At 42.0% G+C, this 23,399-nt stretch overlaps 1 protein-coding gene and 2 long non-coding RNA genes across 19 annotated transcripts in view; 2 read left to right on the top strand and 1 right to left on the bottom strand.

Moving 5' to 3' along the window:
• ARMC8 (armadillo repeat containing 8) overlaps positions 1–19,549 on the bottom strand; it is a 103,398-nt gene extending 83,849 nt beyond the window's left edge. For all 17 annotated transcript variants that reach the window (XR_014077998.1, XR_014077999.1, XR_014077994.1 and 14 more), the window contains exon 1: positions 19,478–19,549. Coding sequence is in view for 5 of the 17 variants with exons in the window: in XM_081574116.1 (XP_081430242.1) it covers positions 19,478–19,522 (45 nt within the window). In the remaining 12 variants the exon portion in view is untranslated. The remainder of the gene's footprint in view (positions 1–19,477) is intronic.
• Positions 1,394–11,718, top strand: LOC145539850 (uncharacterized). The gene is made up of 2 exons (XR_014078001.1): positions 1,394–4,623; positions 8,916–11,718. It is a non-coding gene; the product is annotated as an uncharacterized LOC145539850 (long non-coding RNA).
• Positions 19,467–20,451, top strand: LOC145539851 (uncharacterized). The gene is made up of 2 exons (XR_014078002.1): positions 19,467–19,603; positions 20,033–20,451. It is a non-coding gene; the product is annotated as an uncharacterized LOC145539851 (long non-coding RNA).
• The last annotated feature ends 2,948 nt before the right edge of the window (positions 20,452–23,399 follow it).

Raw genomic sequence — 23,399 nt, forward strand, 5'->3', positions numbered from 1 at the left:
TGAAGAAAGACAAGAATAAGACACTGTATGGGCCAGAAAATATCTCAGTGCTGCTAGGCAGCACTTAACCTTCCTGAGGCTCATGATTATGAATTTAAAGTGAGACCAGTCAGCATGGCTGTGTTTTTCTCCAACTACATTTAAATATACAGAAGTAGGCAAGAATAAGAGAGCAGGGTTTAACCGGAGCTGGAATTTCACCAGGCAAGGATGACAAAGCCAGAGGAAGAGGTCAGCTGAGTTGAGAGTATATGCAAGGTTGTGATTATGACAGGCCTACTGAAGACCAATGAAAGAGTGGTAGAATTAATAGAATGCAGGTAACAAGGGAATTGAAGAAGGGTTGCAGGTGTTTGGGTAGCAGGAGGAATGGTTAGGGAGGACAGAAAGTGGTAGCCAGGATGTGAAAAATTGAGATTATGAAGGAATTTAGTTATTATGTGAAGGTCAAGGTCTAGGAAAAAACCATGAGGACAAATACCTCAAGGTAGGACAGAGGATATGATCACTGGAGAAGTCCAGAATTTTAGAAAAATTGTCTACATGGTTAGGGAAATTTGCATAAATTACCACAGAAATAGTGCTAGGGAAAAAGTGATCTCGAGCTAGGAGCTCAAATCTTAAAAGAAATGAGGGGGATGCTCACCAGAGGATCTATGCTCATGCTCAGTCACTCAGTCATGTCCGACTCTTTGCAACCCTATGGACGGTAGCCCACCAGGCTCCTCTGTCCATGGAATTTTCCAGGCAAGAATACTGGAATGGGTGGCCATTCCCTTCTCCAGGGGATCTTCCCAACCCAGGGATGAAACCCACATCTCCTGTGTCTCCTACATGGGCAAGAGGATTCTTTAGCACTGTGCCACCTGGGAAGCCAGGGGATCTATCGATGACTACAACAAGGTAGAGTCTGATGAGATTCAGAGCTGAGACGTTCGGAAAAAGGGAAGAGAGGGGTCTGAGAGCCATGAGAACAATTCTCTCCTGTACCTCCTAGAGATATGAGGGGCATGGGAAGGAAAAGAGCCACCAGCCAAGAAGACAGCAGGAGAAAACTGAGGAAAGGGATGTCAACAAGTTTCAGTCTAAACAGAAACATGAGGGAAATGTTTGGAGAAGAGGCTGAGGATAAGGGAAATCCTGTGAAAGAAGGAGAGAGGCAAGGGATCTGGCTAGAAAAGTAAATGGACAAGACACATGGGCAAGAGGAAGGACCCTAGAGTCCTGGGCTTCTTATGGAGGTTAATGTGAACAGAGAATAAGAGTTTAATCTTGATGACCTGGAGGGAAGGACAAGTGAGGCTGTGATACTGGGGTAGGCAGGGGTGAAGAGAACTTGAGGGCTCTTTCATTCTTGCCAGCAACAGCGTGGATTTTGGTGAGGGACAGTTTCATCTGGGCACTTATTTACTCCTGAAATACGAAAAGCACTAGAGTTCCTCCCTCCCTCCTGCCCATAGAGGCCAAAAGGCTAGAAAAGTTTCTGATGATCTGTCCTTTCAAGAAGTGGCTTCAGGCTCACTGCAAAACACCAATACCCTTTCAACTGTAGTTAATACCTTTCAGGAGCTGGAAGGGATTGTACACAGTGACCCTCCATCCTCCCAACCAAGAGAGTGGATGTACCAAGGAGCCAGCTGAAGCTCAGGGTACAGTCTGTGCCCCCTGAAAGAGAGCAATGCTAGCCAGGGTCACACTACGACCTCTGCCTTTTGGCACAAGGCTTCAAACGAATGACCTAGTAAGCCCTCAAAACCTAGCTCTAAACTCCTTTTACCCATTCAAAGCTCCAGAAGCCACCGCAAATGTATGTATTAAAAACCTGTTCCATTTCTATGCTTAATAGCACCCCTCCAAATTATGTGAATATGTACACAGATCCCTTCAAGCGGAAAGTTTATATATGCCAAATCTGTGAATTAGTGTTAATTCTAAGTAGAGCTGAATGTACATATGTATGAACAGGTACTAAACATTAAAGAAAGATGAGACGCTTGAAGCAAATTTCTTTTTGAAGGAAGACAGAAACAAATAAGTTGCATTCCACTGTGGAGAACTATTATGTGGAAGCAATTACCCTTTTATTAGGTGATAGGCAGTCTCTGAGATGGCCCCAGTGATCCCCACCTTCTCGTATTCAAGTCCTGTGTGATGTCTCCTCTTGAGTGAAGACTGGTCATAATGACTTGATTCTTGCAAGAAAGCAGCGGAGGTGATACAATGTCATTGCCGAGCTCTCCCTCTCTGTGTGTCCATGTCTGTGTCTGTTTGTCCCTCCCTCTGTCAAAAGCCAGCTGCCACGTTGTAAGCTGCCCCATGGAGAGGTCCACATGGCATGGAACTAAAGGGAGCCCCCGGCCAAGAGCCAGCAAGGAACTGAGGCCCCCAGTTCAACAGCCCATGTGGAACTAAATCCTGCCAAAAACCCTGTGAGTGAGCTTGGAAGTGCATGCCCCCTCAGTTCAGTCTTCAGGTGAGAGGTGCTCCTCTTGACACTCTGACTGCAGCCAGCCTCACAAGGAACTCTGGGGGAGAGACACTAGCTAAGCCACATCTGAATCCTGACCTACAGAAACTGAGATAACAAATGTTTTAAGCAGGTAAGTTTTGGGATAATTTGTTACATAACAACGAATAGACCTTCAAATTTACCATCCAAACCAGGATAATTTTAGGGCTGAAAGAGAGCATTATTAATACTTGTCACAGATAACACACATAAGTGAAGAGTGTTGGAGATAAACCAGGCTATATGCTCACCCGACCTTTTATTCCTCTTTAGTAGCACAAAAGAGGAAAAACTGAATGGTAACTCAGAAAACTGGTCAGACATGCTGAAAAGGCATACTAGAACATTCTCTACTTGCCCTTCTGAATAAACTACCCATGGCTGGGGTGAATAAAACCCTAACTTTTGGGGGAAAAAAAAATCTGTGGGAAAGGTCTTGAATACTAAATTACTAAGTCCTAGACTTGAATGGGATTTAACTCAAAGATTAGAAGTAAATGTGTTCAACTTAAGTTTTAAAACCTGAAATGAAGCAATGGGTTTATTAGACAACGAACAGTAAGAGTTTAAGTGTTAATAAGAAAATATCAAAGAATTTCATTTCATTAAAATCTTGCTCTATGTATATTTCATTAAAATAGTATGTTCTTTATTTCTACCATATTCAGGCATTGAGTGGTAGAAAAGAACAGATGATCTGGCATTAGAAGATGGATTTGAAACCTAGTTCTACTACTTCATGATTCAGGGCAAAAACAAAATTTTGACACTGTTGTCTTCAAATATAAAATGGTGATGTCACCGCACAGTTCAGAGTATGGAGCAAATGAGATAATACACAGGAAAAACCCCTGTAAATGATACATACAAATACTGATTTCAGGAAAATGCTATTTTTGTATTAAAAAATATAATTTTTTAAAGTGTAACAAATGCTCTTCTCAGGTATTTATATTCATCTTCATGGTTAAAGCTTAATTATTCAGACAGACGGACTTCCCTGGTGGCTCAGACAGTAAAGAATCCACGTGCAACGTGGGAGTCCTGGGTTGGGAAAATCCCCTGCAGGAGGGCATGGTAACCCACTCCAGTATTATTGTCTGGAGAATCCCCACAGACAGAGGAGCCTAGCAGGTTACAATCCATGGGGTCTCAAAGAGTGAGACACAACTGAGTGACCAAGCATAGCACATTCAGACAGATACCTGTCCTCACCTGATAGCAGCCTTATTCTCAGAGCAAACTAAGCACTTAGCAAGAAATAAATATGCGTTCGAGTGCTGAACTTAAAACTCTAACCTTTCATTACTTGAGATTTTTAAAAAACTGTTAAAAATGTAGAAAAGAATCATTAAAAGCAATCGTTAGTGCACTTTTTATTACTAACTTTCATTATAACTGCAGGTATAACAACAGACTCAGAAAATATATGATCACAGTTAAGAATATCAACACATAGGTCAAGGAGTAATTCTCTGTTTTTGGCCACAGTGCACAGCATGCAGGATCTTAGTTCCCCGAACAGAAATCAAACCCGCACGCACTGCAGTGCAAGTACAGAGTTTTAACCACTGGACCACTTGGGAAGTTCCAAGGAGTACTCATCTGTAGTGTTCTCGTTCCCATACAACCAACCCAGAAAGAAAAGGTAGATAGAATACAAATATTTTTATTAATACCTGACACTTGTTTAGCAAGTTACAGTTTACAAAGCATTTTCATATCTATTTTCTCATTTAATTCATGTGCTCTTTAGAAACTAAAATATTCTAATTCTCAGTGGGGAATTCTGACCCCTAAGAAATGAATTTCAAACTGGTTATTGCCAATCAAACTTTAGTACGTCAATTATTCCACAAACTACTAGGAACTTCAAGATAAAATTGTTCATAATGTTGATCATTCAGCATTGTCACGGAAAATCTTGGATTAGGGGAGAGATGAAAGGAATACAACCTCAAAAATAGAATGTCTGAGCTCTACCAAGATTCATTTAAAATCTATTTCATGCTGAAATTCAACCATGTGAATATCTTTAATTTACTAGGTGCTGGTAAGAGAGATAAGATACAGTCCCTTATCCTCAAGGCATTCACAACACAGAAAGGAAACAGGTAAGTAAGTTACAGTTGTTATTTCTACCACAGGATAAGTGTAACCATAAAAATGAACACAAAATAAAAAGAAAGTTGAAGATATAATTAACAGAAATACAGAAGTTAGAGGTGGAATGGGAGATGGTATTTAAGCAGCAGGATGATTAACCTGAAAGACTAATATTATTCTGTTAGGTGAAAAGGGAAGGAAAAAAGACAAGGACTCGAGGTAGAGAGCATAGCACATGCAAAAGAGTTCTGAAGCAATGTGGTGTGTTTGAGAAATGCAATTTAGTACTACAGTGATTAGAGTATACACTTGGGAATACAAAACAAAGCTCAAGTTGTACTCTTTAACTCAATCAACAAACAGTTAAACAACTACACAGACTAGGCAATGACCAATAAAAGTCCACCTTTGCAGAACTAACATTTCAGCAAGGGGAGCATTATAAAAAGCAATAAACATAATAAATAAATGATGCAGGATATTAGAGGGCTATACATGCTATGGGGGGAAATGTTTAAGAGCACATTTTATTTCCATCTCCTTATACTATACACTGCACAAGCTGGGGGAAGGGAGGAGTGCAGAAGACAAAGAGGGAGGCATACTAATACACACACATCACCAGAGAACCCCATACCCTCAGCATCTCAGTGGTTCTCAACAGGGACAGCACTACTGCCCCTACGTTCTGTAAATCTATGGAAGTGATTTTGGACTGTCAAAACGACACTAGATGCTACTAGTATCTAGTGGGCAAGGACCAAGGATGCTACATGTTCTGTGAGTGGGACAATAGGCCCACATTCCAAAAGACTTTCCATTATAGAGTCATGTAGCAAAATAAACTTTATTTTAATATCCAGAGCCTAGACTCTAACTCCATTTTACATATAAACACAATATATGTTCAGCATCATTTCACTATAACATTTTCCAAAAATGCAATTCCCAACAAAAGAATATAGAAAAGGTTGGACTTGGACTTTGTCTTGTTAGGTACTTTACCAAAAGTACCTTTTGTTTCAGAAAGTAACATCAAGATTAATATCATTTATTATATTTAAGTAACCATCACACCATACCTATATCAATCTGTCATAAAGCAGTCATATTTATAGCTAAACTAACCTTACTTGCAAATATAGCACTACTTTATTGGGCTCCCTGGGTAGCTCAGCTCGTAACAAATCCACGTGCAATGCAGGAGACCCCAGCTAGATTCCCGGGTCAGGAAGTTCCCCTGGAGAAGGGATAGGGTACCCACTCCAGTGTTCTTGGGTTTCCCTGGTGGTTCAGACAGTAAAGAATCTGACTGCAACGCGGGAGACCTGCATTCCATCCCTGGGTTGGGAAGATCCCTGAAGGAGGACATGGCAACCCACTCTAGTATTCTTGCCTGAAGAATCCCAATGGACAGAGGAGCCTGGTGGGCTACAGTCCATGGGGTCGCAAGGAGTCAGACACGACTAAGCACAGCACAGCACCACTTTATTACTTCTTTCCAGTACCTGAGTATTTATTCATTTAAATGGTATAGTTTCCCACTCTTTCTCCCTTAACCCAGCTGAGGCATCTCGCCAACTCTTAAAAATTTACATGTGAGAACAGTTACCAATGAATTTCACTTCAGGAGAGCCAAAGAGGTGCTTCAAAATATGTTTTAAGAAGAGGGTGTGGAGTCTGGTAGAGTTGAGAACCACTAAATGAAACAGCTCTTGACATTCCAGTCAACTGCAAGCTTCAGAACCTCTTCTCCATCCCAATTTAAAACCAAGATTTGATTTTCTGATGTCTCCAAAACTCTCAGTCCAAACAAATGGTTCCCAATTTTCTGAACTCCCAAATAACTGTACTGCTTAGATCAGCCACAGATTCACAATTATTCATTTTAAAGTCCAAGAACACTTGATGTGTTTGTGCACGCATGTGTGCTAAGTCCCTTCACTCGTGTCCGACTCTTTGCGACCCTACGGACTGCAGCCAGCCAGGCTCGTCTGTCCATGGGATTCTCCAGGGAAGAATCCTGGAGTGGGTTGCCATGCCCTCCCCCAGGGGATCTTCCCGACCCCAGGGATCGAACCAGTGTCTCTTAGGTCTCCTGCACTGGCAGGTGGGTTCTTTACCACTAGCGCCACCTGGGAAGTCCCTGATGTGTTTGTATATTGTCACTAAAGAGATTCCGGCTGTCACAATCCAGAACATCAGAAATCTGATACTTTGAAATTTTAGTCAACTGTGCTTTATTATTAAATCATATGCCACCCTTCCCCATGTTCTGACTGTGTTCTGGTGAGATAAAGTCACAATATCCTAAATACTGCCTCATTGCTACTTGAAGAGTTCTAGTGACACTGTATTTCTCTGCCATAGAGTTAATTTCACCATTAAAGAAAACTAACTGCTAGAGAATTTTTTTCCCTAATATTGACAGGGTAAAATCTACCTCCCTCTGGAACAATACAAAAAAGGATAATATCAACAGTTCAGTTCAGTTCAGTTGCTCAGTCGTGTCCAACTCTTTGCGACCCCATGGACTGCAGTACACCAGGCCTCCCTGTCTTTCACCAACTCCCGGAGTTTACTCAAACTCGTGTCCATTGAGTCGGTGATGCCATCCAACCATCTCATCCTCTGTCGTCCCCTTCTCCTCCCACCTTCAATCTTTCCCAGCATCAGGGTCTTTTCAAATGAGTCAGTTCTTCAAATCAGGTGGCCAAAGTATTGGAGGTTTCAGCTCCAATCAATAAAGACTGACCTTTTCCTTGCAGCTATCATACCCTCCTGTGTATTAAAAAATTCCCACCTGCCTCCAAAAGGAAGAAAAATTAGAAGAAAATGCCTAAGTAAACTCAAAATTTTGTAGATATTTTGGTTTTTCTTTTACTTTTCTGTATTCTAGTAAACTTTTAGCCTGATTACAACTCAATCAGATTGTCATTCAACTTTTGCAGACCTATCACATAGTATTTTTTAAACTACTTTTATCTTTACTTTTTTAAAAATCATGGGATTCATTCTTTGGTGATTCTAGAGGTTTGAAGCATCCTCCCTCCCAAAATTCACCAAAGCCCTTCTTTTCTGCAGCCTCTAGCAACTTTCAAAGTTTATAAAATGGCACTTGAGTCTGGCCAGATCCCATCCGCACAGAATATAACATATTATGACAGCCAAAATTCCTAGAATATAATTTGTTTCAATCTCATAAATGCAATCATGAAAATACTTAAGTATGTAATTGTTAACTTAACCTACTGGGATAAGAGGCAGCCTGACCTCTTAGTAAATGATTAAGACTGAAAAGCAGATTTTACATGTTAAAAGAACTTATTTTAAAATAAGTAGCAAATAAGTCAGTACTCACAGAAAGTCTGAAAATAAAATACTAAACTGTAAGGTCATGCACACAAAATATTTTTCTAATTACATGTTTGGAAACCTGACTCTGACACTTTATAGATAATAGTATATGACAGTGGACAGGTCAACCTCTCTGGTTCTCAGTTTTTCCCAATAAGAAAGTGACTAGGACAAACTAAAGACTGTCTGCAGGCTTCTTTCACACCAAGATTCCATAATTTTACTCACACAAAGAGGATTTTTTTTTCACAATAGGAAAATCAGGCAGAGGACAGTTTAAAAGAAATATGAAGAACAGCCTCTACTTTTTCTGTAGTGAGTTTCTAATGTAATAAAATATTATTACAGCTCTTGCATATAGGATCAACATGTTATAAGTATGCTTAGGTGGTCTGAAGAACCACCATATGCATGCTTCTTTCTAATCAGGTACTGCAATGTTTATCTTTTTAAAGTATGGTACAAACCACAAACAGCTATTTGAGTCTCAGTTCAGTTCAGTCACTCAGTCGTATCTGACTCTGCGACCCCATGGACTGCAGTACGCCAGGCTTCCCTGTCCATCACCAACTCCCGGAGCTTACTCAAACTCATGTCCATTGAGTCAGTGATACCACCCAACCATCTCATCCTCTGTTGTCCCCTTCTCCTCCTGCCTTCAATCTTTCCCAGCATCAGGGTCTTTTCTAGTCAGTTCTTCACATCAGGTGGCCAAAGTATTGGAGTTTCAGCTTCAGCATCAGTCCTTCCAATGAATATTCAGGACTGATTTCCTTTAGGATGAACTGGTTGGATCTCCATGCAGCCCAAGGGACTCTCAAGAGTCTCCTCCAACACCACAGTTCAAAAGGATCAATTCTTCAGCACTCAGCTTATTTGGGTCTAGATGATTTTTAAGATTCCTTCTCACTATTAAACTCTATTCATTTTCTCTTCAATGTAGACAAAAATGTCTGAAGACTGAGGGCCAAGAAGAGATCCCTCTGGATAGAATAAATGAATCATGTAAGGATTTATGGTGCCAAACAGGAGAATCTGGAAGTCCAAGGGAGCAAGAACCTTCTCACTGGAGTGACAAGGGTGATGAGGAGTTTTACAGGGATTGAGATATCCTCTGGGTTGGCAAAGGTTTATTTAGATGCCTTCTAAAATGTTAAGATGCCCAGGAAATCCACTAGGATGCCTCCTTCTCAATCCTGACATAACAGAGTGAGGCTACTCAGACATGGGTGTGATATTGTCCTTGACCATAAGAATAGTTTGAATTATTCTTCAAGACTACAGTCATGTAATGACTTAGAGATCCAGGGTATCATCTTTCATGGTACACCTCAGAGGTGACACAGTCCAGACAGGCTACCTGCCTCCTTAGTTAAAAAAGGAAAAAAAAAAAAAAAAAGGCTTTATTTGTTTCAGAGTTTTAGAGGCAGTAAATACCCTTGCCTTGGAGCTATCCATGGTGCTTGACCCATACTCCGTCTGTCTCCTCTAGCAATTGGTGCGTTAGCTTTCTGATCACAGTACCACTCAGGATCTGCCTGACCATCATCCACATGGAGGCCTGTGACTATTATGTCAATATCATGGGCCACTTGTAATTTCAATCTATTCCACTTTGCCTATGTCCAGACCTTACTTTGTCCTACTGAAATTTCTCACCTAGCTCTGTCTCCCAGGTCTGCTACACCATCTGCTACAACAAAGTCCTTTCTGTAGATACAGTACACCTTGGAGAAGATCACTAGTATATTCTGGGCAAAAGATTATAGTTCTTCAGAGCCAAGTCTCCCACATGGTACCTTACATGACTTTTAAAACCTTGTGTTATAATCTGTTACCATTCTAAAATTATTTTAAATGAGTTTTAAATTTTGTGATATGTTTTTCTGACTGACTGGTATGAATAAAGAATAGGAACTGTTAACTCAAGATTTATGTGTGGGTTTCAGGGAATTCATGAGCCTCTTGAAATTATGTGATTCTTTAGGCAGATGCATGTTTTTCTGAAGAAGATGGTGTTGAGCCTCTTAAACCTAAAAGGCTAAGATCCACAGATCAATGTACTGATGATTCCCAATAATAATCATCTCCCCAGGTTTAAGCACTAGACCTTTATGTATGCTCAATCGCTCAATCGTGTCCAGCTCTTCGTGACCCCATGAACTGTAGCCCGCCAAGCTCATCTGTCCACAGGATTTTCCCAGCAAGAATATTGGACTTGGTTGCCATTTTCTTCTCCAGGGAATCTTTCCAACCCAGGGATCAAACCCGTGTCTCCTGCATCGCCTGCACTGGCAGGCGGATTCTTTACCACTGTGCCACCTGGAAAGCCCACTAGACCTTTATATATGTGCTTAATAAATAATGGGTTAACCAAAAAGTTCATTCAGATTTTCCATTACTGAATGAACTTTTTGGTCAGCCCAGTATATCCAGTCTTTCTTCCAGTTCCTGGCACAAAGGTCCTGAAACTCTTGAAAAATTTCCTGCATTATATGAGTGTCTTTACTTATATAAAGTATAAGGCTGGGGCCCTAGATAGCCTCAAGATGCGACTGGTTACCAAAAAGACCAAGAGATTAGAGGGCTGGAACTTTCAGTCCCATCCACCAACCTCTGGGAAATGGAAGAGAGGGAGGCTGGAGATTAAAGCTCTATAAACATTCCTGAATAAAACGTGATGAGTTTACAGGTAGGTGAATGGATCCACAGGCCAGGAAGGTTTTGCACCCCAGTTCCACAGGGACAGAAGTGCCTGAACTTGGGACCTTTCTAGATCTTGACCTATGTACCTCTTCATCTGGCTATTCATCTATCCTTTATAATAAACTGGTAAACATAAGTAAATGTTTTGCTGAGTTTTGTGAACCATTCTGACAAATGACTGAATCCAAGAAGGGAGTAATACAATCCCTTGATTTATATCTGGTCAGTCAGAGGACAGGAAAACAATGTGGACTTGCAACTGCTGTCTGAAGCAGGGACAGTCTTGCAGGACTTAGCCTGTGGAATCTGATCCTATTTCTAAGTAAACAGTACAGAATTGGGCTAAACTGTAGGGCACCCAGCTGATATCCATAGAGGACTGGAGAAAACTGCTTGGTGCTGTGGAAAACATTCCAGAATATCCAACTGCCTATTGGACACCTTTAAATGAATTTCCAGAAAACACTTCAAATGCAGCATGTGAAATGAAACTCATTTCAGTCAAAATGAAACTCATTTTTCTTCCTTATTCCTCTAACACAGGCTTCCCTGGTAGCTCAGCTGGTAAAGAATCTGCCTACAATGCAGGAGACCCTGGTTTGAGTCCTGGGTCGGGAAGATCCGCTGGAAAAGGGATAGGCTAGCCACTTCAGTATTCTTGGGTTTCCCCGGTGGCTCAGCTGGCAAAGAATTCGCCTGCAATGTGGGAGACCTGGGTTTGATCCCTGGGTTGGGAAGATTCCCTGGAGAAGGGAACAGCTACCCACTCCAGTATTCTGGCCTGGAGAATTCTATGGACTGTGTAAAGTCTACAGGGTCACAAAGAGTCAGACACAACTGAGTGACTTTCACTTTCCTCTAACATGTTCTGCTTCTAATCCTCACCATCTCGATAGAGGATACCACCCATATATTAGCTAAAAATCTTGCCAATCATACTTGACCATGATTATGACTCTTTCCTTTTCTTCATTCCCCTTATTCAATCAGTCATGTCTTACAACTTATTGAAAGTCTAATAAATTCTTCCTGAAACAAAAGAATTGTGTATTCTACAATCATTTTGCAGGTGGTAAAGACTTCCAAACGTTAATAGATTCTACAGGCTGGAATCTGAACTTTTCATTTTTAATAGAAAGCACAACTCTGTCTCATCATTCCCCTCCCCAAAAACCTTTTTTATGACTATACCAGAGAATGCAGCTAACTCTTTATCTTCTGAGTTTATGAAATGAGATCAAAACAGTTTTCTTTTACCGAAGTGACAAGTGGGAGCTGTTGCTGCAAAATAGCTCTTATTTGGAATACTTTTCATTACTATCTAAACAGTCCTAAGGATCACAGCACCACTGCTCAGTGAGGGTAGCTATTCTCCAATTTCCAGAAAATAACAGAAATCCTCCTTTGTCAATAATTCCATACCTTTACTTAGAAGCCAACACAATACACAGCACTGCAAAACAACTGTCAAATCTAAATCAAAAAGCTAAAAATCAAAGTAACTGAAATTCCTCACTCTTGGCACTACTTTAAAAATTCTTGATGAGAATGGGAGGAAATAAGACCAGATCTCCAAGTGAAACTGGAAGACCCTACCTAATTCTTGGTAAAGCATAAATAACTTCTTGAGCACTTGATGTTCAAATTCAGGTGGCAATCTTTCCTTAAAAAGATAGCAAGATGTCCAGAAACACACAATGAGCATCTTCTATTCTTCACATATTCCCATTAAAGATTAGGAAGTTCATACTGATTTTCTTTTAGCACCAACTCCTGACATACTCTGTGCTCACTGGTGTTTTGGAGAGTAAACAAAGAGAAAACTTAAAAATGTGCTTACGAGATTTTACTTTGCATTTACTACTAAAAACCAAGAGAGACCAAATCCATACTTATAGGATGGTTGGGCTTAACTTCACAGAAAAGAACAACTTTTTAAAACTCTTGTCAGTTGTCCATGTAAGAAAACAAATCACTATGCACTTTAAGACCAACAAATGCTTATAATTGTCAAGAACAGAACAAAATCAAGGAATATCCAGACTTGGAATATCCTATACAGTTAAAATAGCTGCTTGTCAAATAGGCATAATGGCACTGGAAAAAGAATGTAAGGAAGGCCTTAGTTGTCTATGCAGCCTACAGTATGATTCAAAGGTATTTTATCATTTTGTCTCTCAAACCATTACAAAGTGACCAAAGTGTAATCATCTTCTTAACAGAGTCTTTCAAAAAGCATAAATTTTCATTTTAAGTCCAGTTATCAATTTTTAAAAAAAACAGATCATGCTTTTGATGTTATATATAAGAATCCTTTACCAAACCCAAGGTTCTGGAAATTTTCTGTTTATTCTAGAAGTTTTATTTTATAGTTTACAATTAAGTCTATGATCCATTTTGAATTAATTTCTGGTGTGAAACTGAGATCAAAGTTCATTTTCTAAATTATGTTTAAGAGGATGAAAAGATAAGCTACACACTGGGAGAAAATATTTTTGAAGCACCTATCTGACCAAGGACTCATATCTAGAATATACAAAGAACTTTCAAAACTCTACAGTCAAAAACCAAACAGTCCAATTAGAAAGTGGGCAAAAGGACATGAAAAAATACTTCACTAAAATATTTTATTCATATTTCAATAAAATATGAATGGCAAGTAATGAAAATATTTTTGACATTACTGTTACAGAAATGTATATTAAGACCATGATGAGATATCACTATACACCTATTAGAACAGCTAAAATAAAAATAATGATGTGCCAAATGCTAGTGAGCACACAAAGAAACTGGATCTTTTCTATATTACTGGTGGGAATGTAAAATGGTACAGTTACTCTGGAAAAGTTTGTCAGTTTCTTTAAGAACTAAACATACATTGACCATACAACCTAAAATCACACTACCGGGCATTTATCTCAGAGATACAAAAAGTTATGTCCACAGAAAAGCCTGTACATGTTTGTTCATAGCAGGCCTTAACAGCCAAAAACTACAAACAACCGAAATTTCTAATAGGAGAACAGTTAAGCAAACTATCTTTCAGACATCAATATTATAAATCCATATCATGGGATACTACTCAGCAATTAAAAGGAAGAACTATTGATACATATACAACAGCTTAGATGGATCTCCAGGGCATTACACTGAATGACAAAAGCCAATCTCAAAAGGTCACACACCATATGACTCCATTTATGTAACATCATAGAAAAATGACAAAATCATAGAGATGGAGAAGAGATTAATTGTTATCCAGGATTAGAGATACTGGCCATGGGGAAGTAGGAAGGTGTGACTATAAAGAAGTAGCATGAGGGAGATCTTGACTGTGTTGTTACACAATATACACATGTGATAATATGATAGAAAAGTATATACATATTTATACCAATAACAGTTATGTGGTTTTGATATTATACAATAGTTAAATAAAATGTGACCAAAAGGGGGGACTGGGCATAGTATATATAGCGATCTCTCTGTATTATCTTTGCAACTTCCTGTGAATCTGTAGCTATCTCAAAATAAAAACTTTAAAAAAATGCAACCAATGTAAAATCACCCAAAAGTTTGGGAAAATGTATAAATGTGTTGAAAACAGTGATGTCATAATGCTAAATGCAAACCAAAGAGGGATAGGTGATCACGGCTATGACCAAGAAAGACACCTGGAGATTTCATCCAATTCCTCCAAATACACAGTTCAATCAAATATTTATTGAGAATCTAGCATACAAAAGACACAGTGCTATAAAGAGTGAAAGTGTATTAGTGGCTCAGTTGTGTCCAACTCTTTGCCACCACATTGACTGTAGCCCGCCAGGTTCCTCTGTCCATGGGGTTCTCCAGGGCATGTGTTGCCATGCCCTCCTCCAGGGGATCTTCCCCACCCAGGGATTGAACCTGGGTGTCTGGCACTGCCATCAGATTCTTCTTCAGATTCTTATAGGGAAGCTCTATAAAGAGTAGCTGGATTAAAAAGAAGGAAAGGTCCAGCATTTACCTCTGAGTTACTTTACTCTCTAAGAAGATAAAACAGAATAATTACTAAAAGCCTCAGGGTCTCTGCAACACAAGTTTCCTTTGCCTGGAATCAGTTCAGTTCAGTTGCTTAGTCATGTCCGACTCTTTACGACGCCGTGGAGTGCAGCACACGAGGCTTCCCTGTCCATCACCAACTCCAACTCCCGAAGCTTACTCAAACTCATGTCCATCGAGTCGGTGATGCCATGCAGCCATCTCATCCTCTGTCGCCCCCTTCTCTTCCTGTCTTCACTCTTTCCCAGCATCAGGGTCTTTTCCAATGGGTCAGTTCTTTGCATCAGGTGGCCAAAGTACTGGAGTTTCAGCTTCAGCATCAGTCCTTCCAATGAATATTCAGGACTGATTTCCTTTACGATTGACTAGTTGGATCTCCTTGATGTCCAAGGGACTCCCAAGAGTTTCTCCAACACCACAGTTCAACAGCATCAATTCTTTGGCACTCAGCTTTCTTTATAGTCCAACTCTCACATCCATACATGACTATTGGAAAAACCATAGCTTTGACTACATGACCTTTGTTATGTCTCTGCTTTTTAATATGCTGTCTCAGTTGGTCATAGCTTTTCTTCCAAGGAACAAATGTCTTTTAATTTCATGGCTGCAGTCACCATCTGCAGTGATTTGGGAGCCCAAGAAAATAAAGTTTGTTATTGCTTCCATTGTTTCCCCATCTATTTGTCATGAAGTGCTGGGACCAGATGCCATGATCTTAGTTTTTTGAATATTGAGTTTTAAGACAACTTTTTCACTCTCCTCTTTCACTTTCATCAAGAGACTCTTTAGTTCTTCTTTGCTTTCTGCCATAAAGTGAAAGTCACTCAGTCGTGTCTGACACTTCATGATCCCATGGACTATACAGCCATGGAATTCTCCAGGCCAGAATACTGGAGTGAGTAGCCTTTCCCTTCTCCTGGGGATCTTCCCAACCCAGGGATTGAACCCAGGTCTCCTGCATTGCAGGCGGATTCTTTACCAGCTGAGCCACAAGGGAAGCCCAAGAATACTGGAGTGGGTAGCCTATCCCTTCTCCAGCAGATTTTCCCAACCCAGGAATTGAACTGGGGTCTCCTGCATTGCAGGTGGATTCTTTACCAACTGAGCTATCAGGGAGGTGATGTCATCTGCGTATCTGAGGTTACTGATATTTCTCCTGGCTGTCTTGATTCCAGCTTGATTTCAATCTTGATTTCAGCTGGATTCCAGCTTGCCTGGAATGCTCTTCTGTTTTTCTAGTTAGTTCTTACTTGTCCTTGAACTATTATCTCATTGTCACTTCTTCAGGGAAACCTTTCCTAGCTCACTGACCTCCATATTTGAACACATTCCTCTATTACATGCTGGTACAGCACCGTATATTTTTCATTCGTAACACTGATCATCGTTCACAAAGACCTCTGTGACATTTTGATATCTCTTTGCCCTATTAGACTAATCTCCAAAAAGGCAGAGACAGTCTGTGCAGTTCACCACTGTATTCCCAAACCCAATGCCATGCTCGGCAAATGACAGAAGCTCAAAATATGTTACATACAAAGCTAGAATTCATGTGTGCAAATGATCAGGCAGACAAGGGTTACTGGGGTTTGTAAGAATCCAAGATCACTTTAACTTGAGAAAGCCAGTTTATATGTGATAGGAGGTTCATGCAGAGGATAAAGAATCTTATATCCAAAGCTGAATAGCAATAGCATCCTTTCATCATCAGGAATCCACTGAAGAATTGAAACAAGGCAACTGTGTGTCCTGTGTGCCGTACAGGAAAATTAATGTGGAGAACCGGACTATTAGAGGCAGTAAAAACTATTAGAGGCAGTAAAATAAACTGCAAGGAACTGTGGTAATGCAGACATAAAATGATAAGGTCCTGAAAGAGAAGGTGGTCACAGGAACAGACAGATGTGAGAAACACTGAGAATGAAGAGCCAAAAGAATTTAAGGACTGATTAGCTCCAGGGGCATGAGAGAGGGAAGAGTCAAAGATGATTCAAGTGGTTTCATGGTGGGTGATCCATGAAAGACAATACCATTAACAGAAATGGGAAGTCAGGACTAAGTTCTCTTAGGAGAAGGAATGTGCTTTGTTGGAAGTGATGGCTAATATCCACACAACTGAAGACATGAGACTAGATGGAGAACAGTCAAGGCTGACAACGTAGATGTGTGAGTTGACTACAACTAACGTTTTAGAATGAACAAGATCTCTCAGAGAGGTTGTGGTTAGTCGCTCAGTTATGTCCGACTCTTTGTGACCCCATGGACTGTATCCCACCAGGCTCCTCTGCCTATGGAATTCTCCAGGCAAGAATATTGGAGTGGGGTGTCATTCCCTTCTCCAGGGGATCTTCCCAACCCAGGGATCAAACCCGGGTCTCATGCATTGCAGGTAGATTTCTTTACCATCTGAGCCATCAGAGAGGAGAAGATATAAAGGGCCTTGAAGAGAAATTCTCTAAACCATTGATCTGCCCCTGGTGTGAATTATGTTTTTCAAGCTATGGAGTCATTCAGACCAGTGAGTTCCCTGAGGGTATAGCTGAGCTCAATCGTGCATTCCCTAAAGCATACATTAAAGAGTGTTGTATACAGCTGGTACAAAATAAGTAGCCTATTAAAGGGGTCAATTATTTTCAAGATAATTTTTGATTATTAATTCCTGTTCCACTTTTTGAAAAAAAGTGGGTGGTGTTCTAGGTAGAACTTTGAAAGATTCAGGCTTCAGTTGAAATTATTATAATCAATAAGTCTAGACAGTTTAAATCATTTATCCAAAGCTCTGATTTCCCAAGGCTCCAGACAGAACTGATGAACTGAAAGACCAGACCCTGAGACTCTGAAAACATTAAAAAAAAAAAAAAAAGGCGGTTGGAGGTGGAGGGGAAGAGAGGCCCAATAAGACTGGGGCTAAAGCAAATCCCCACTAGAAGGACAGAACACTCTTCAAGAAGTTTTTGCACAAAGTTTACTAGGAAATATTACTAAGGGAGTGAAAACAAAAAACATAAAAAATTCAACTGTACACTATACGAGTTGACAATGTACAAAAATAAAAAAGCTTCAAGTGAAGTTAAGGATAACTGAGAATAATTAAAGGGAATTAAGAAAAGCAACTAAAAAACAACAGCATAATCACAGAAAAGTCACTGGCCTGTTCTTCCTTTCATAAAATGTTCCTAGGTGTCAGTCAGAGGTGTGGTTCAGTTCAGTCCAGTTCAGTTCAGAAGCTCAGTCAAGTCCGACTCTGCGACCTCACGAACAGCAGCACGCCAGGCCTCCCTGTCCATCACCAACTCCCGGAGTCCACCCAAACCCATGGCCATCGAGTCGATGATGCCATCCAGCCATCTCATCCTCTGTTGTCCCCTTCTCCTCCTACCCTCAATCTTTCCCTCTTCCTTTCATAAAATGTTCCTAGGTGTTAGTCAGAGATGTGGTAACTGAATCTAATTCAATGCTTAGGTGAACAGTATTTCCCCAGTCACAGTTTAAAAATTTAAAAAGGGATTACTAAAATAGATCAGAGAAAATATTTCTGTACAGCTCCCCTCCTTCCAAAAAAATTATCAAAGTGGAATACACCACAATTCTGTAACTGCAACAATGCTCTAAACGCTAATTGTTGCAAATGTGCTAAATGCCTCCAGATAGGTGAGTGTGTTTGTGGGAGAAGTCACTGAAGAGAAAAGAAACCGGCTGGAGCCACAGACTCAAGGAACCTGACAAGTCATCTACAATCAAGCCACCCTCTCAACATCAGACTGACTTCCACGACGAGTCTAAAAGATGGTCAACCAGTCTTTGCCGGCTAGTTTCCAACTACAACAAATGGGCCTCTGGTAAACTGACGATTCTCAGTTGGACAGCTCTCATTTGTTGAAAAATCCTCCTAAGATACCTTCTAGTAACTTTCACCCCTGGTCCTGGTTCTCTCAAGAGCAACACAGTAAACGGTGCAAGTCGCGTTTTGGTTTTATTTTTAAACTTCAACAAGCAAACTAGGTTTGCTTTCTGGCATGTCAATACATTCCTTTTTTTTTTTTTTTTTTTAACGTTTGACTCCCCTTGAAGGAAAAAGGAATGCCAGGCACAGGTTCCCTTCAGACTCACGGGGGTCTCGAGACCTCCACAGCAGAGCGGAGAAAGGGGGCTTAAATAACTACACACACTAGGAGACGTTGCAACTGATATGAAATCCCCGTTGCCAAGAAGCAAGCAGCTCCAGCCCGCGACCGGGTGCTGGGAAGCGATAGAAGCCACACAGATCTGGCGTGGTAGCCCCAACTCTGTGGGGGCCAAGGAGCCTCTATCTCTTTTTGCCACAGCGGCGGAGGGGGGCGGGGGTGGCTAAGTGGGCACTCATCCCCAGGTCAGCGGCGAGCCCGGCCCCTTACGGAGCAGAGTGCTCGGCCCCGGGGAAGCGGCATCGCTAAGAAAAGGGCTCAGTGAAACAACTGGCAAAGCCCAAGCCGCGCCGCTGGGCCAGCTGCCCGTATGCCCAACCACCCCGCCCGCCGGACGCCGTCCTGAGAACCGGCACCGGTGAGCGCTCCCGGAGTTGGAGACGTCTCGGGCTCGGCTGGGAACCAGTCTATCCCGCTCGCCCACCCTCTCTCACTCTCCGGCCCAAAGCTGAGCCAGAGGCCATCCCAAGGGGTGGTGCCCAAGAGGCAGACGGCGTTGCTGGTAAATGGCGCGGGCTGGGCCCGAGCTCCCGCGCGGGCAAGCGAGCGGCTGCGGCGGGTCACTCACCGAGAGGACGCTCATGCGGATTGGGGTCTCCAACAGGCACGCCATCTTGAGCCTTCCCACCCGGCTGCAGCCGGCGCCGGCGCGGGGGCCGGCACTTTCGACAGCCGACTACTGAGCCAACCACAGGTACCTCTGCAGAAAGTCAGGCAGGTAGACGAGAACAGACCACCCTCTGGACACCTCTGAACTATGACCAAAGCCCGCAGAGAGACAAGCAATGGGAAACAGCGCCAGGGGCCTCCTTACGAATCGTCCTCTCAGAAACGGCAGCTACTCTCAGCCTGGGTTAGAGGTGGGAGCGGGCAGCAGTTCCCGCATGCGCAAAGGAGATCTGCCGGCCCCACCTGCGGCTCGCGGAGGGAGGAGCGTCAGGGGCGGAGTCTCTCTACAAGCTGCATAGATTGATTCGTTACAATTTCTTGAGTTCCCGTTCTCATTATTCCAAAAGACTGGTGTGTGGAGCCACCTACATAATTTGAAGTTCACTTTCGCATTCATTATCTCACTCCTTCTTTGCACCAAACTCCTAGCGTCGTTATTATCTTCATCTTACAGAAGGAGAAACTGTGATCTCAGAGCCAAGTGTTCTGCCGCCAGTAAGAGTGTTGTTTCACGATCCGATGCTGAAGGGTGAGCTGTTTCAACATTATCCGACTTTTTTATTCTAGTGTAAAGAATAGACACTCTAGAGCCAGAACGCCTGAGTTTCATCCTTGCTGTTTCACAGAGCTGCATTACCTGGGCACCTCCTATGCTTCAGTTTCCTCTTGTGTCAAAAAAGAGTTAGAAGAATGGAAAATGTAAAGCTCTTAGAACATGCCTGAGACATGGAAAGCGCTGTCTATGCGTTAGCGTTTCTTGAGCCTCTGAGTCAAGCAGGAAAAAAAAATGGGGGCAAGAATCTGACTAATTCACACTACCGCTCTGATCGTTGAAGCCAAATAAAAATATGCTTCTATTTTCTGACTGACGAATTCAGCTCTCTCGTTCCATTTGTGTGGTTGTGTATATATGCGGACAAAGCTGCCCTGGATTTGGCTGAACAGGTTTCAACTTCCTGCTGTTCGCAACCAGCGAGGTTTTCACAGGATGATTTCAATGAACCTATTATATTATTTGTCCTTATGCCATTGCTGAAGACACTCCCTAATGTAGGCTTATATTACCTCTCCCCTGGACTAGAGTAATAGCCTTCCGATGGTGGTTGTAGCTCTAGCGTAGCTCCTCACTGTTTTCCTGTCTTCTCCCTGTATTTGGTTTCCAAATTGATTGTGGTACTAATCATTCTTGCTTGTGGGCCAGTGTTCCCTCACGGTTGACCTTCTAGAAAGCAGGGATTTCGTTTTATGTTTTCTTCCTGCAGCAACCCTATTTCCCAAATTTCATTTCCTTGCATACAACCCACACAATGTTTGGCAATCTGCACCCAGGTATTATTCCCTCAATGTTTTTCTTTAAAACCAATTTCAACTCATTAAATAATTTTAGCCTCATCCTAAACCACAAGGCTCTGAAAAGTCAAGTGTATTTTTAGTCTAGTACACATTAACATAATAACTACAAAAAATGTTTAAATGTCCATCCATGTACCACCTAGGATCATATCATATACCATTACAAACCACAAAAGAGCAGAGCATAACCCTTATACAGAGCATGCCTGCTAAGCTACTTCAGTCGTGTCCGACTCTTTGCGACGCTGTGGACTGTAGGCCGCCAGGTTCCTCTGTCCACAGGATTCTCCAGGCAAGAATACTAGAATGGGTTGCCATGCCCTCCTCCAGGAGATCTTCTCGACCCAGGGATTCAACCAGTGTCTCCCGCACCTCCTGCATTGGCAGGCAGGTTCTTTACCTCTAGCAACACCTGGGAAGCCCTATACAGAGCATACAAAGGTATCAACTCAAATTTTACTTGTCATTTTCATGGTGTACAGTTGTTGCTGTATATTTGATTCACATTTCATTAATTAGCTCATTCGTTAACTCATTAATTATACCGACTCTTCTTTCTTGTCTCACTCTTGCTGATCCATCAATTCTGTTCTGTGAAAACACTTTCCAAATAAACTACCCCATGTCTTGATGCATAATTCTGTTCTTGCCTCTAACATAGCATCTCCAACAACAGACTGTAACTTTGAGGTAATGTTCTACTTTTCTGTCTCCCTGTTATACACTTCAGAGCAACCACTAGGAATTTTATCATAGACTAGTCTTTTAGTGGCTTCCCTGGTGGCTCAATGGTAAATAATCTGCCTGTAATGCAAGAGATGTGGATTGGATTCCTGGGTTGGGAAGATATCCTGGGGAAGAGAATGGCAACCCACTCCAGTATTCTATACTGGGAAATCCTATGGACAGAGGAGCCTGGTGGGCTACAGCCCATGGGGTGGCAAAAGAGGCAGACACGACTGAGTGATTAAACAACAACAAAGTCATTTAGTAAATGTTTATTGAATGAATTGTTGGCTTAGTTTGCATTCATATTATATCCGACTCTTAGTGACCCCATGGACTGTAGCCACCAGGCTCCTCTGTCCATGGAATTCCCCAGGCAAGAAAACCGGAGTGGGTTGCCATGCCCTGCTCCAGGTGGTTTAGTTTGGGCACTCCCAAAGGTAGATCTTGGGGACAATGATTTGGGTACAGCTAGTTTATTTGGACCCCACTCCAGTACTCTTGCCTGGAAAATCCCATGGATGGAGGAGCCTGGTAGGCTGCAGTCCATGGGGTCTCGAAGAGTCAGATATGACTGAGCGACTTCACTTTCACTTTTCACTTTCACGCAGTGGAGAAGGAAATGGCAACCCACTCCAGTGTTCTTGCCTGGAGAATCCCAGGGACGGCGGAGCCTGGTGGGCTGCCGTCTGTGGGGTCGCACAGAGTCGGACACGACTGAAGCAACTTAGCAGTTTATTTGGAAAGTGTTTCCGTGGAACAGAATTGATGGATCAGCAAGAATGAGACAAGAAAGAAGAAAAAGTCGGTATAAGGGTCCATTGTTGAAGTCACTGCTTATTCCTTAAGGACCCTTGAGAAACATACAGCATGCCCCCAATCCTGGATAGCCATTGTGAATTTGGAGCATTAATCCACCACTCCCATCCTGTATTGGTTGAGGGTTTCCCACAGCTTTTAATTCTCTAGCCTCCTGGATTGTACTTCTGCACAGAACAGAGAGGGCTTCCCTAACCTGATGTAGAAAAGCAGAATGTGCAGGCTCACATTTGGGGTAGAATGCAGAGAACATCTCCCTGGTGGGTCAGCCGTAAAGAATCTGCCTGCAGTGCAGGAGATGAAGGAGTCAAATAGGTTTGATCCCTGGGTTGGGAAGTTCCTCTGGAGGAGGCCCTGACAACCCACTCCAGTATTCTTGCCTGGAGAATCCCATGGACAGAGGACACTGGTGGGCTACAGTCTGTGGGGTCACAAAGAGTTGGACATGACTGAAGCGACTGAGCATGCATGCATTTAGATAGCATGCATCTAAACTTGCAACAGAACCCTCATTACAGCTGTGGCTAAAATCAAATCATCCAGGTTTTTCTGTTTTATTTCCAGAATATGACACGGCTGTTTTACAGGAAGGAAGTATTGATTAACAAAGCCCTAAGCTTGGGGATCAGGCATCCCATTTCTAGTCCAAATTTTGCTAGTAAATAATCTTAAGCGAGAGGAGAAGGGGATGACAGAGGATGAGATGGTTGGATGGCATCACCAACTCAATGGACATGAGTTTGAGTAAGCTCCGGGAGTTGGTGACAGACAGGGAAGCTTGGCATGCTGCAGTCCACGGGGTCATAGTCAGACATGACTAAGCAACTGAATTGAGCTGAACTGAATCTTAAGTACATCCTTCAAACCTAAATAATGAGTAGAAATTGAGGGGTAATTTAAAAAATTTGTTTCAGCCTCCATGG

This window comes from Giraffa tippelskirchi, chromosome 2 (assembly GCF_054371585.1).
Source record: "Giraffa tippelskirchi isolate mGirTip1 chromosome 2, T2T-mGirTip1v1.2.pri, whole genome shotgun sequence".
NCBI classification, from domain to species: Eukaryota; Metazoa; Chordata; class Mammalia; order Artiodactyla; family Giraffidae; genus Giraffa; species Giraffa tippelskirchi.